This window comes from Canis lupus, chromosome 34 (assembly GCF_011100685.1).
Source record: "Canis lupus familiaris isolate Mischka breed German Shepherd chromosome 34, alternate assembly UU_Cfam_GSD_1.0, whole genome shotgun sequence".
NCBI lineage: Eukaryota > Metazoa > Chordata > Mammalia > Carnivora > Canidae > Canis > Canis lupus.
The window spans coordinates 4,687,786-4,703,314 of record NC_049255.1 but is presented as its reverse complement, the minus strand read 5'-3'; the positions used below and the strand labels follow the sequence as shown (position 1 = coordinate 4,703,314).

The 15,529-nt window shown below is 40.6% G+C and overlaps 1 protein-coding gene across 1 annotated transcript; it reads right to left on the bottom strand.

Annotated features, from left to right (window-relative positions):
- Nucleotides 1-1,244: 1,244 nt before the first annotated feature.
- TAS2R1 (taste 2 receptor member 1) lies at nt 1,245-2,138 on the bottom strand. The gene has a single exon (NM_001145505.1). The coding sequence runs from the start codon at nt 2,136-2,138 to the stop codon at nt 1,245-1,247; it is 894 nt and encodes a 297-aa protein (NP_001138977.1).
- Nucleotides 2,139-15,529: the final 13,391 nt, after the last annotated feature.

Genomic DNA, 15,529 nt, shown 5'->3' with positions numbered 1-15,529 from the left:
GATGAGATGCATGGAAGAGGACAGCAGTCTCTGAACTCGGTTTCCACATCCAAGAAGATAAATGCTTTCCTGCATCTTCTGAAGCAAAGACCTCTATTAGTTTAGTACAACCAAGCCTGCACGTTTTAGGCTTGTAACTACTCTTTGAATCTGCATTCTTGGCAATTGGCAAACCCAAACCGAAACACGCTTTCCATCATCACGTGAACTGCAAGCTATAGCCAAACTGAAGAACATCTTTTTTTCTTTGCTGGAAGCAAAAGGGTTCTGAAGCTGTTTTAGGAATACATATATATCTTAGCATCTAAAATCATCACTCAAATAGAACATGTATCTGTGACTTGAAGCAGATGGAGACACCCCCAGCCCACCCACCTACTGATGTTGCTTCGTTGGGAAGACATGCAATGTGGTAGGAGTTCTAATTTGTTACCATCGGTTGAAAAGGTCCCAAAGCTCACCACGCAAATGCAAAAGGAAACATCTTTGCAAGCTATTTTCTGGTCAGTGTGCCCAATTAGGGGAAATGGAAAATCCAGCCCTGGATTCCTCTTCCTTTTCCATCTGCCTATTTTTTTTTTTTAAGCAGTTGATGGGACATGTCAACATGGCATCTAGCATCTCAGCAGTGTGGAGTCAGTGAGCAAGCTTACACAGGACAGAGAGAGCCAGCTTGTCCTCAGCTTCCTCTCAGATCTGATGAGGGAGAATGGTTCCATTGTCTGTGACTAACAAACAGAGCAAAAATAATCTGCAAGTAGACAAGGAAGGAGCAGCCAGGCCTTGCAGGATAGAGCATCTAAGATGAGGTGTCAGATGTGCAGGCACCCCATGGCATTCATGCATTTGGACATTACAAGCTCAAACATCCTTTTCTTTTTCTTTAAACTTTTTATCTTGAGATAATTGTTGATTCACATGCAGTTGTGAGGACTAAAACAGATAGATCCTTGTACCACTTACCCAGGCTTTCCCAATGAGGTAATATCTTGCAAGCCGACAGTCTAATATCATAACCAGGATATTGACATTGATGTAATCTGCCAGTGTGTGTTGTGCTTTGAAAATCAATTTAACCCTTTGTAAAAGAAGAAAATCCATGAAAATGCCTGAGGTTGGACTAACGGTCTTTAGATGATGTTTTGTGTATTTATGCGCAGACTGCTTTGTTTGACGGAGGGAAGCATGGCAGGCACTGTGAACACATAGACTCCCCTGTTCTTCCCATGGATCAAAGTTCTCTCTCACTGGCAGCACTTCCCGTGGAGGAGGAGCTTCTTTGCATTTTGTTTCAATTTAGGATTTCCTAAAATTAAGATCATAGAGTGTCCAGAAGGATAGGACCCAAACACCCAGAGACAGATCAGAAAGACGAGGCTTCTGAGCTGAAAGATCTGAAAAGAGAGCAAAGCAGCTGCCATGTAGTGGGAGAGGCAGAGGACCAGGAAGGATAGAACGGACAGGATCGTGCTCACGTGGACACCTGTGCTAGGGTCCCTGGGGCCTGTTGCTGTGTTTCTCATCTGCCAGGTGTGTCTCCCCAGGGAAAATATCAAAAGTAGGGTGGAACCGAGAAAGATAAGCAGTGGCAATAATAACCTAATAAGAAAGGCAATCTGTAAAGCAGATGTTTCTTTGATTTGAGTTGCGTTTGGGGAAAAAAGGCTGGACAAAACGTTTTGGGAATAAACCCATATCTGTTTGCTGCAGAAAACAGAAGGGACGGATGCATACATCATGGACCCGAGGATCAGCCATGGCATCCACTTGGATATCCTTATCTTCAACCAGAAAAAGAATGAGTGAGTTATGGGGGCGATCTTGGCACAGTAGTAAACCCCAAGCCATGTGGCGAACCAAAGTCCCAATTCATTTACAAACACGAAAATTACAAAATTATCAGCAAGTAGGGGGACTTCAATCAAGAAGAGAGTACCCAGATTCATGAAGAAGATGATCAATTGTAGACAAATCCTGGAAATCGCCAGACAGCAAAGAAGGAGAGCCAAGGGAATCATCTTTCTCTGCTTGATCAACTCAGTGCCATTCACCACCACAATGATGCCATTTGCTAAAACCCCGATGAGAAATTGCATCACTGTGAAAAGAAAATGGATAATAAGGTAAAACTCTAACATTTTGAAAAGGAAAAAAATAAGTTACTTTAAAAATTGATGTATTTATAGATTTTTGAACAGTTTGGATTATTCAAGTTTTCTATTTTGCTTCATCTCGACTGGAAAGCCCTTTGGGGAACATGACGCTGACAATAAAGGCAATAAAGCAAGAAGGTGGTGTACATTTGCTTATATCACCTTTTACTCAATTTGGTTCCAAGGCAGTCAAATAAGAAAGAGATACTTGAGCAACAATTTGCTTCTTGGTGACAGTTTTTGCATTTTCCAGATCTACTTATCTTCCAGCGTCATCCCAAGCAAATGATGGAACCAGACACCTTCAGGCTGGGAGAAGGGCTCCTTCACTACATAATCAGTGGAAGCTCCTCAATCCTTCATCCCCACCATGAACACTGCACTGTGCCTGCAGGTGTAATTTCGCTTACTGTTAGTGAGGCATTCTTTAAAAAGACACGTCTTTGAAATGATCACTTCTGCTGTAACTGCGTAGGATGGTCAGCAACATAGGACTTCTGAGTAGTAATTATCCAATATGCCATGACTCAGTGATTCAGGACCACTGAAAATTTAAAGCAGTTGCGTAATAAAATGTATGTGATAAACAGAAAAGGTCACAAAAGGTAGAGACAAAGAATTAGGCTTACATGTATGCGCATACAATCAGTCCAGAGTCTGAAGGAAGGTAATGTACCACTGAGAGAATCATAGCACGGTTCATAACATAACCATCCGTGGGATAACACAGGATTTGAAACCTCTTCCTGTTGTTTTCTCAATATTATGAGATTTTTGTGACATGAGCTGGTTGTTCCAGGGGAATAGTAATAAATTTTAAAAAAGACTATCTGATTCAATTTGCTGCTATAATTGTCAAACAGACTATTTTTGGAAAAATTAAATTGGAATTGATTCGCATGTATACTGTGCTGGGGGTTGAACTTAACCAGGTTTTCTCAGTCTCCACACTGTTGACATTTTGGGTTGGATAATTCTTTGTTGGAGGGGGGATGCCCTGCGCGATGTGAGATGTCCACCATCCCTGGCCTCTACCCACTAGATTCAGGGAACACACCCCACTCCTCTGGTGGGGCAACCAACAGTGCTTCCAGACATTGCCAAATGCTCCCTGAGTGGCCACATAACTTCCAGTTGAACACCACTGTCCTAGATATTAGGAGGAAAAAGATGAATGGAACATGGTTTTTATCCTTAAAACTCTCAGAGACTAAAGGCCAACCACATGTACAGTGTGACATAAAACCAAATTAGGTATTTGGACAATTCACCACCAGAGTGCAAAGTAGGGAACAGTTTATTACACACTGGGGGGATTGAAGCTTTTCCAACTTAGCACTTGACCATACTGTTCCCAGCAGACCCCCTAATGAGGCATGTCCTTACAGATATGTTTCACTCTGGCCAAAGGTGTCTAAAGGATGCTTAGAATGAATCTTACCATTAGAAAACTGGAAAAGAAACCATGTGAAAACGTTAGTGGTAAGAATAAATCTCTAGGTTACTTTATCAATCTTCTCTGAATGTGTAATGTCTGTGTGGTGTGGGACTCTACTTTGTTCTTGTTGCAACTTCAATGAGATGAAGGGAAGGAGCAGGAACATCATGAAAGAGACACCAAGGGAGGCAGTTCGTGAGTGGATTCTATCAAAAAGGATCCTGATTCAAGCATGACAATCACGGTCAAGCTTCTTTTTCTCTCTCAGGTGGAAAGAAAAAGGTGCTTCAAAAGTACTTTCGGGTTTTACCTTCTGTTGGCTGGAAAAGCACAAACAGAAGGGCCTCCACCTAGGAAATGATGAAGCCAAGAACTCTCGAAAGAGTGGCAACTACCTCTTTCTTGGTTCTCCATCAAACCCCATGCTTGTACGTGTCACATGGTGGCCTGTGATTCCCAGCTTTCTAAGGGCACATCTGGGCTTTCTCCTCAGCCCCTGAGCCCCGCTCATTCCTTTGGCGTTTGGTATATGGGTATTTCGTAAAGTAGAACCAAAGCGGGTTATATTAGGCTTTTTGTAACAAAGGAAAAGAGAGATAAATGTTACAAAGTCACCTAGAGAGTTTTGGGTTTATGTCCATTCCTAGAGACATCAGGTTATGGGACCACCATCCAGCCCTTCCCTGCCACCCCAATACTGACATTTATGCACCGAGCCCTTCACACTGTGCCCTATGCACCAAAAGCAAATCTGGGCACTTCGCTATTGCAGAAAAGTCATGGTGATGCAAAGAAAAAGGGGAAAACATTCAATGGAGTCTAAAACCATAGTCCAGTGTTTCAACAGTGACCGCAAACGAGCAGAGATAACGCAGGGTAGGCCAAACACTTACAGGAAATAACTATGTCTACTTGTGTCTATTGACCGCTGTTTGTCTTTTTGGATTCAAGCATCTTGAGGGGATATGCAGTTTCCAAATATTCTATTATAATTTCTGTGAGAGCTAGCTCGGGGAGTCAAGGCAATGCTTCACAGAGAACTTTAGTTCATAGAGGTCTTTTCACGCGGAAATCCCACTGAGGGAAAAAATAAAAATTCATGAGGCTTAAGCTACATTTTTTTCATTAAATAATTTCCATCACCAATCCCTTCAGTGAGCACACACAAAGGCGGCTGACAAGGGCCACCACGTCGCCCGAGACTTGCACTTCTTACACGAGAGGAAAGCAGAATAAAGGATGTCTGGTCCCAGGAGCGCAGCACTTGTGCGGCTGCTGAGCCTGGTGCCCCATCCAAGCCGGGAGGGGCTGCGTGTGGGTGCTGCCGAGAGCTCTCCGAGGTGCTGGACCCCGGCCCGCCCCCAGACGCCAGCGCATCAGTCAAGACAGCTGTAACCTTAGCTGTGCTCTTGTGCTAAGTGAGAGTGAGCTAAGTATTTTAATGAGCAACCCAACAAACCGGAAGAGACAAAGGTCCTGAATACAGGACCCGTTTGCATCTTTGAAGCAGTTTGTTTCAGTGAGAAGGACACGTCAGAGAATTTCTGGGTCTGAGCTGAAAAACGAACGTGTCTGGCCTCACCTGTCAGTCATCGGCTGGAAGTGGTGACAGTTTTACATGGACAAATGGCTTGGAACAGATGAAACAAATCCCGATGTGGAGAAATTCACATGATGATTACCCCGTATTACCCTGATTAAATCCGCTCACTCGCACTCATCTGTAATGAGCGATCATTAAAAGAGACAACACTAAATATTCTCAAGGTAACTGACAGGCGGAAAGAGTTGCTTATTTATATTCAAACCATTCGGCTCCTCAAAATAAAGTGTGATTTTTTTTTTCCACAGGCATTTAGATTGACAGTGGCGAGCTTTTCACCAGGTAGGAGGCTGCTGTGATCATCTTCCTGCTTTCCAGTGGCACGCGGACATTCACTTTGAGATTAGAGTCATCGTGAGAGTGAGTGATAGTTTTAATACCTTTCCCCAGTGTGTCTTCCCATTTCATTATCAAGGGAACAATTCCTGCTCTTAGAAGCGTGTGCATGTATTAACATTATTGTATATTTAATAAGATCGTTCAAATAAGAAAGAAACATACCCTGTGCAAACCAGGGCAGATACTTGCCGAACCTTCCTGAACCAGAGCTCAGGCCTGCCGAAGCGCATGTAGACTTTATGGCATCTAAAATTCACAATGTTTCAAGTGAAAAGCTCCATGTTCTTTTGGACTAATCATTCTTTAAATCTGTTCTTTTGTTTCTCTCCACTTGAATTTGCATTTGATCTTTCGGACTAAAATTTTTGTCTCTGATATTCAGGTCATTCCCATTCACTTATCCCTTCTCTTCCTTTATGTATCCTGGTGGTGTATTTCTGGGCTTTTCCTTACTCTGCTGGATATGCTGACATTTATTTGCCTGGCAATATATGGAATCATGGTGCAATGTGATAATACATTGAATTCAAGTCCTACACGTAAAGAACCCAAAGTGCTTGGCAAACAAGAATCCCTTGTTGGTGACGATGTGGAAAGGCAAGCCAGAGAGGCTTCATGTATCCCACGAATGATCTCTAGTCTTCATGATTTTGTCTTCAGCTCAAAAGTGAGCTATGGAACTTCAAATCCTTCCCTCCCTTCTTCCTCCCCTGTTGTCTCCCTACCTCTCTCTCTTTTTTTTTACTTTTCCCTTCCTCCTTTTATCCATATGTCAACGTGTATTTACTATGTGTACTATGGGGTGGGCACTATTCAAGTATTGAGTACATAGTAGTGAACAAGACAGAGTCTCTGTCATCTTGGAAATTACATTTTGGAAATTTGGTAGGGAAGATGAGAATTAAGCAAGTATAAAAGCAATATGTCCAGGGGACACAGAGAGGGATGCTATCCTAGAGAGCATGGTCAGGGAGGATAGATTTCTTCCAAGAGGAGGTGATCATTGAAAAGAGAATTGAATGAGAAGGAATAATCTCTGGATATCTAGGGGGTACACATTCAAAATGGAGAGGGCGGGACATAGCAATTCCCTCTTGAGTCAAAAAGAAAAGAAAAGAAAGAAAAGAAAAGAAAAGAAAAGAAAAGAAAAGGAAAGGAAAGGAAAGGAAAGGAAAGGAAAGGAAAGAAAAGAAAAGAAAAGAAAAGAAAAGAAAAGAAAAGAAAAGAAAAGAAAAGAAAAAAGAAAAGAAAAAAAGAACTTGAAGTGTTCCAGAAACACAGAGGGCCAAACTTTGAGTTGCTGGAGCAGCATGAGCAAGGTGAAGGACCCAAGGAGAGGAGAGCAGAGGGGGCAGGAATGGCCAGGACACGGAGGGCTTTGGGTCACAGTAAGAATTAGCCTGCATCCTCAGTGTGACGAGAAACCATCGAAAGGTTTGCGTGCAAGTGTGTGTGCTGGTGGGGGATTCATCATAACCAGATCTGTGTCTAAAACATTTACTCTGGCTGTTGTAAAACCAAAAACAACATTTACTCTGAGCAACAGATTTGAGAGTCAGGAAAGGGCGAGAGTGGGGGCAGGAAAACCAATCTGAAGGCTTATGGCAGTAGACCAGGCGAAGAATGTTGTTGACTTAAATTAGATCGGTGGCACAGGGTAGAAAGAAGTGTCTGGGTTTGTAATATATTTTGAAGGTAGGACCAATGGAGATTTCACTTGGCTTTGATGGAGAAAGAGACCAATAAGAATTACTCTTGGGTCATTGGCATGACCCACTTGTGAGTGACGGTGCCATTTTTCAAGAAGGGGAAGATTGGAAGAACATTCAAATCAAGAGCTCTGGTCTGGACATGATCTGTCTGAAATGCTTATTTCAGGTTGAGGTGTTAGTAAGCAGTGAGTGAGAAATTTGGAATTTGCGGGGCCACAAAACCTGGAAATACATATTTGGAATTTACTTGCATATAGATGACAGTCTATGCGTGAAGTCATGACACTGGATAAGATTATGTAGGGAAGAGATTGCCAAAAGGAGTGTCTGAGCCCTATAAAGAAGCAACAGAATATTTTGTGCATTCATGTCACCCTGACTGTACCGTCTGATGCCACCTCTTTGTGGAAGGAAGTCTGATGAAAGCAAAATATATGAGTTAACACTTGCTTCCCCGAAGTCAACCCCCCTAGTCATGGTACCCTAATCTCTTTATATGTGGCTGATTCTATTTGCTATTTCATTTAGAAATTTCACTTCTTCATTTATAAGGCAGATTGGTCTGTAGATTTTTCTGGCCCTCTATTTGATAAATTTGATTATACATGTTATGCTGGATTTATCTAGAAATTGTTAAGCTTTTCTTATTTTCTATGCACCGGAACAATTTAAATAGCATAGGAATTATCTGTTTCTTGGAGAATGGAAAGAATTCACAGTGAAAGATTATGAGGCCAGGGGCTTTTGGGAAGGGGAAGAATATTTGCCATTTATTTCGTTCTTAAAACGATAAACAAGTCACAGACGTAGTCTGTGTTTCCCTCTTGACAACACTATGGAATCGATATTATCTCCACTTTAGACTCTATTAAGCTGAGGTGCACAGAGGATTGGAAATCGTCCCCAGTCATGCAAGTAGAAAACAGTGTTTCCATGATATGGACCACAATCTGACTTCAAATGCTATGTGTGTGTCCTTGAGGACTCAGTACCCTGGCCTCTCACCTTAGCGCTCACAACCACAGTGAAGACTCCTTTCCACGCTTTAACATGAAGGTTGCACAACTGCTATTTTTTTCTGCCCAGAATTTATTACCCCCTGCCTTCACCCTGACTTTCTTTGGATGAACCACCTCTCCTCGATCCTTGTTTCTGGGTCCTATGGGATTCCCCATCTCTAAATCCAAAAATAGGCACATGACCCAGATGTGGCAACCAATATTTCCATTCACCTGACAAGGGGCGATCGGTTCAGGAATGAGCTCAAGGCCCAAATTTTGTCTGTCAGAAGTAATCCCAGAACTTTTGCTTGAGCAGGCTGAGCAAAATGTCCCTCTCTGTCAAAGATAGGATGTTTGTCTGATGCTGCTGCAGCCGTCTTGCCACCATGAGAGGCAGACCTGAACACACCTAAGAATGGATTCTGTGCAGAGAGCAGCAGGGCTCAGAGAAGAGAAAGAAAGCAAGACCAGGGCTCAGTGCCAGCCTTCACTTCCTGTTGGCCTTGACATTTAAATGAACCCATAAATTTCCAGCATTTGCTGAAGTGAGCTTGAAGTGGGTTTTTGTCACTTTGGGTGTATTAGAATATAACAGCTGCAGGTTATATAGGAAGGCAAAGATGTGCTCTCCACTTTTCACATTTAGGGATTGGAGCCAGAGAAGTGTTTTGCGCAAAGCCAGGGAATTTAACGATATACCCAGGGCCCAAACCTGTGATCTCTAAATTAGAGCTGACTGCACCATTCACTGAACCCATAGTTTTCTCAAACATATTTGTAAAAGAACTCTTAAGAAAAAAATACAACTTTCTTTTTTGGGGTGTCCCTTATATATTTAATTATTCCTTTCCCCTCATATACTCACTCTGACAGCTCAAAATTTTATTTGCTATAAGAAGGGTTAACAAAGCATAAGGCCACCATATGGGCATTAGAAGGTTCGTTCATTCCAAATGCACAAGATACCCTTGGTATTCTATGCCGACTGGCTCTCCTCTGTCCAGAGGATGTGTGGTCCAGTAGATCGATGGATCTATGGCTCTACTGGACCACACAGTACCTATTCATCTACATATATGCTGGTTGCAACTGTAGGATTGGAAAAGGTGCACGTGTGGTCTGGAAACCCATAATGCCATTTCTGCCCTGGTCTGGTCTTGAATGGTTCTCTCTCTCATCCTAGGAGCCAGATCTCTTTTGCTAAAACTGAGTATTCCAGGTTTTCCTGAAAACAAGGCTATCTGGCACCTGGTTTCTCTTTCTCTTCCCTGAGCCAACTTTCTCCAGACATAATTTTATCAATTCCTAGAAAACCCAGATGATTTTTCCTTGCTTTGGTTTCCCCAGTAGCGGGGACTAAGGTTCATGGTCTCTCACTTCATGGTGTAGGGAAATTGTCCCCATTCCCTGTACCAGGACAGATATTTATGTATGGATATATATGAAGATGCTCTATAAGCATTGCTGAATGAACAGCAATGAGTAAAATGAATAAAGCTTCTCATCTTTAGAAAGATGTTGTTATTAAAAATTGAGTATTACATAAACTTCATAATGTCTTTCCTACAGCAGAAAATATAATTCCACTGACCCATCATCAACTAATATCATTTTATGGGCATTTGTGGGATAAATAAATAGGATGAAAAATTAGGTCTGTGACCAGGAATTAAAGCGAATCTCACTAATTCAGAGGGTGTGAAAAAACATGAACTTGGATTTTTAAATTTTATACAGTAAATTTAATGCAGAACCACACTATGTCATATCTGCAAAGGATATTAGTGATGACTTGTGTGGCTCTTTATTATATGAAAGAAGAGAAAATAGAATTTCAGAAAGGATGCATAACGCCCTGTGCCTTGGTCTAGGGAATAGTCAGATGTGTATTCTAGAAGAAGGCAAACTCTGGATTTACTTCACCTGGTTGTGACTAGTGCAGCCTCCATGGGAGCATGACAAAATGCAGTCGGTTGATGGGACAGTGGTCCCTATAGGTCCACCCAAGACATGTCTAATGATGATACTTTTGGGGAAACCTGGAGAAACTCCACACCCATGTATTTGTATCCCATTGCTATTGATTGCAAAGGATACACATAGGAATCTGCAATCCTTCCTCAAAATGAGGGAAAAGAAAAGAATATCCAGTAATGGTACCCAAGGCTTTTCAGGTATTTGTATAGAGTGAAATTGGTCCAACATATTTTTCTTAACTCCAACATATTTTAAATTGCAACCATAATATATTTAGAAAGGGAAACATAAGGGAAACTTTAAATTCCAATTTCTTGTCATCATTAATAATTATCTTTGTACACTTAAGACTCCCTCCATACATATTAAGTGATAATATAGAAGTTTCATTTTATGAAATCTTATGCTTCCTCAATTATCCACTAATCTGAGTATGGTCTTATTGCAATTAAGTAGATAATACCCATTTTTCAAATCTATTCTTTCTGCCTGGTATGAAACACAATTTAGGCAATCACAGATTCTACTGCAGCACAGATTTGGATAATGTTAACAATTAAGCAATCAGGAATAGGGTTTTTCCTAGGTTCAGTGGACTCTCTTTTTTCTGGGTATGACTTCACACAGTGATTTACAAAACTGACTTCCTCTTCAGAATTCACAGAACCATGAAATAAGCAATTTTGGTTGAAAAAACAAGATGAGATCAAGTATATTCCAAAAGTAATAGTTATCAAATATATTCAAAGTGCAACATGCTTTGCTTTAAAACAGAAAAAGTAAGTATGACAGTGGAAACATGGCCATGGTGGTGTGCAGTGGAGGAGGAGAAGGGAACAGTCCAACGTGGGTGAGAAAAACAAGATCTTAATTATATGGACTGATAATTAGTACAGCTCAAATTTCTCATGTTGACCCAGATTGCTGAATACAAACATTTAAACCTCATTTTGGCTTCCAATCACTTTAAAAACTGATTTATGAAAAAATAATCATGACTTTTTTCTCCCCAATAATCTATCGGATCTACAATAAGGTTGATCCGCACTATTTTTGCATCATTCTGGTTGGGGAGGAAGAGTTGAACTGGTTTGACAGGAAGAGGCCATAATCATGCCCTTTGTAAGATGAAGTTAAGTTCCCATGCCCTGAGCTTTGTGGGATACGATATGGTTCCCTCAAGCTGAAGCATATACCTCAGGTAAGTTTCCACTGGTCCCACACCTGCTAATATTGGGGGCAGGGTGGGGGCAGCAGCAAGGGGTGAATGACACATTGTTTGCAAGACTGAGTCTTGCCAAAACGAAAACCTCAATTTCCTATAGTGCCCTGCCCTTTTCTGCTAGGAACTTGTATCATCATTTAGGAAGGATCTAGACTAACAATCTATGCCCCAGGACAGTACTTGCTTCAGCAGCACATATTCTATGCCCCAGGACACCTGGCAAACATTTGGATCTCAAGCCAAATTCAGCCCCAGCAAGGCCCACATTCTCGTGTGGAGGGAGGGAGCAGCACCAGCATTAAGGCATCACTGAGGGATCTCTTCAGCTTTTCTCCTCCCCAAAGCCCCTTTCCCACCAGCTCACTCCTGAGTGACGTGAAACTCCTTCATCTTGTGTTCTGATAGTGTTTGATGTGATGTCCACAATTCCAACTGTTGGAATAAAGCTAGAAATACTCCCTTCGTCTGAGGCTCATCATCACAAATACACCTGACTCAAGCAGTGTAAGAGCAATTTTACAATTCAGAGCAACCTTCAAGTTCCACCACTTAATTTTGTAGATATAACAAGTATCTTGACATACCCCAATCTTTGACATTGCACTTGTTTGTTTGTCCAACAAACAAATACTTACTGGGCAGCTACTACCCTACACATTTCTTCATATGTATCATCAGCAATGTGTGGAAGGAGCAGAATGTTAAGAAAATTAATATAGCTACCCAAGGAACTATTCACAAGTGCATTTGAAGCAAGTTATCTGACACTAGCTTCTGCCATAATGTGGCAAATATTATGTAGAGGATATAATAGCAAGAGTTAGAAATATTTGCAAAAGACTTGTGCAGAAATTTGCTGACTCTAATTTTATGACCTCAGTCTCAGGGAGACTTTAGCTACATCTTATCTTTCTAGAATACTCTTAGGTAATGGCTTCTCTATCACCTCTATGGAATGTAAGTTTATCAGTTTCTATTTTCTCAGTTTCCTATAATTCAATCAGAAGTCAGCAGTAACATGCCCTAGGGCGAGTTCTATATCAAATATGCTTTTTAATGAAACACAAATATGCACATGCATGTTCCAGTGAGTTGTTCTGCACTATGCAAAAGTGTATTAAAAGTGGAACCACATTTACATTTGTTTTGCATTTGTTATTTAAGAGGTCAAAATATGCAAACTGCATCCACTCTTGTCAATACCTTTGAGCAAAAGAAAATTTTATTAAAGTTAGGTTCATGACCAATAGAATAGCTAATATCCCTCATTTTGGGGGAAAAGTCTGCATTTTTAAAATAGTAGGCATTTATTTCTTATCTAAAACTGAGAATACTTACCAAATGTGCATTTTGAACCAGGTATAATGGCCTACACATAATGGCCTGCAATTAAAAAGTAAACTTAATTATAAGCAGTTTATAGCCGACATGGAAATAGTTACACAGTCTGCAATTGGTCCTGGAAATTTTTATATGAAAAATAAAATTAGTAATAGAGGAATAAAAGACATTTAGTGATTTCCAAGAATGAGTTTTAGAGACAGCCAATTCTTACCCAAGATATACAAATAAAGTGTATAGCTATAGAAAAATTTGCAGTTTCTAAGTTAGATAATAGAAAGAAAATCTGCTCTAACATAACTTAAGAATTATAATCTTAAAAAAAAAGAATTATAATCTTATTATATACATGCTAAACTCGTTTATGGCTGCCTTCACCAAAGGAAACTTTTTTCCAAATTAAAGAAGTTGGGCTTTTGCTAATTCAGCATCCATGTTTGCCCTGGAAAACACTGAGCAAAAAAATGGTATGAAACAAAGCAAAATAAAAGTGGCATGTGTATGACATCTTTCCTGTGCTCTACTGGCTGTGTAGGGTTAAGGGATCCACACTGGCATTTCTATAGCACGGTTTAGATCTTCTGCGGACCCCAGCTCTGTTACACTGATGATCATGTGACTTTATGCCTACAGTTTCACATTGGGTTTTGCTGGGTCCAGTGCAAATACTAGGATGGACCCTATGACGTGCACAGGTTACCCTCTATAGAGTCTGAGATTTAGAATGCTGGAGCACTCTTCCCTACCCTCAAGATCTGTGCCCTGTCCTAATTCAGATCAAGTGTTACCTCAGGCCATACCTGATTCCTCCACCATACCACCCTCACTCCCCACCCCCTTCCCCTGCTTCATCTCCTTTTGTTTTTTGTTTTCTTTTTTCGCTAACACTTCATCACTATTAGACATGTTAATTTTTATTATCTGTTCCTCTTCCTAGCATCCAAAATTCCATTAGAACAGAGATAATTTTTGTCCATCAATGTATCCCCAGTAACTAGATGCTGCTTGGTACCCAGAGGGGCTCAATCTTTGTTGAATGACTGCATAACTAAATGAGTAAAATAAAAATACATCTGTTCATCAGTGACATTGTAGAGAGGTCCAGGAGAGAATGCAGCTTGCAGATTGGCTGGGAAACATTTCCTACAATGGCTATTGTTTTGAACACTTAGGAATTATCAAGACTTCTATGTGCTTCTGACAGACTCAAAGTATGAAAAGTGTCAAAGCCTGTGTTATGCTGTGGTGTGGAGAAACCCCAAACAGAAAAACTAAACATGCTCCATCATCAGACTCTATCAGACTGGTGTTCTCAAGATGGTCAACTGGGCAGCCTGAGGGAGGAACATGTTACCAGTTTCATAAATATATCATTAAATTGATCCTCAGTGTACCTATTGAATTTCATTAAGATGAATCTGGGCAGGGGATCCCTGGGTGGCTCAGTGGTTTGGCACCTGCCTTTGGCCCAGGGCGTGATCCTGGAGTCCCGGGATTGAGTCCCACGTCAGGCTCCCGGCATGGAACCTGCTTCTCCCTCCTCCTGTGTCTCTGCCTCTCTCTCTCTCTTTCTCTCGCTCTCTCTATGTCTATCATAAATAAATAAATAAATCTTTTTTTAAAAAAATATGAATCTGGACAGATGGAAAACAATGGAACCAATCATTCTTTGAATAGGTGCTGGTATGGAAGGAGATAAGGGCTTAGATTGGGGAAGGATATAGCCAAACCAGAAATCAGCAATGAAAGAATTTCCAGCAGAAAAATGTGAAAAAATTCAATAACATTCATGTTACTTAAAAATCACCCAATGTGTTAAATTCTGATCTGATGAACAAGATAAGTTGGGAAGTGATTCACATATCATGAAGATGGTTCAAGTTTACATAGGCACATTTAATAGAGAAATCTATAACAAAGTTTAAAGGCCTTGTTTTTATTTTATTATTATTATTATTATTATTATTATTATTATTTAGAGAAGGAGAAAGAGAGTGAGGGGAGGGGAAGAGGGAGATAGAGAGAGAGAATCTTAAGCACGCTCCATGCCCAGCATGGAGCCCAATGCAGGGCTCTATCTCATGACCCCAAGATCATGCCCTGAGGAAAATATCCAGAGTCAGACACTTAACTGACTGAGCCACCCAGGTGCCCCTAGAGACCTCATTTTTAAAAGAGTATAACCAAACCCAAGATTTTATGGATATACATATAATGTCAGTACAGGCAAATTTATAGTCACCCCATTTGAGTAAATGCAACTCCAGCTCCAAGTAGATACAGTACCATAGCCTTTTAGATGTGCAATGGCATCATGTCTAGAAAAGACAATGTACATACTTTCATTAAAAAAAATACTTTATTGCTAAAAATTCTAACCATATTTGAGCATTCAGCAAGTCCTAATCACTGATCAAAGATCATTATAATAAATACAATAAAGATGAAAACCCTAGAAATATTGTAAGAAATTTTACGATGTTACAAAGTCAGCAAATGCTGTTGGATGATTGACACAGGTAGACTTGCTGGATGCAGGATACCATGAACCTTCAATTTGTAAAAAAAATAAAGTAGTATCTATAAAGTGCAATAAAGTGAAATGCAGTTAATGAGGTATGCCTGCATAGGTCTCTCTCTTTTTTTATATATATTTTATTTATTTATTCATGAGAGATACATAGAGAGAGGCAGAGACACAGGCAGAGGGAGAAGCAGACTCCCTGCAGGGAGCCCAATG

Bases quoted from the DNA above. Each gene is read 5' to 3' on its own strand.
- TAS2R1 (NM_001145505.1), bottom strand. From the start codon at position 2,138: ATGTTAGAGTTTTACCTTATTATCCATTTTCTTTTCACAGTGATGCAA.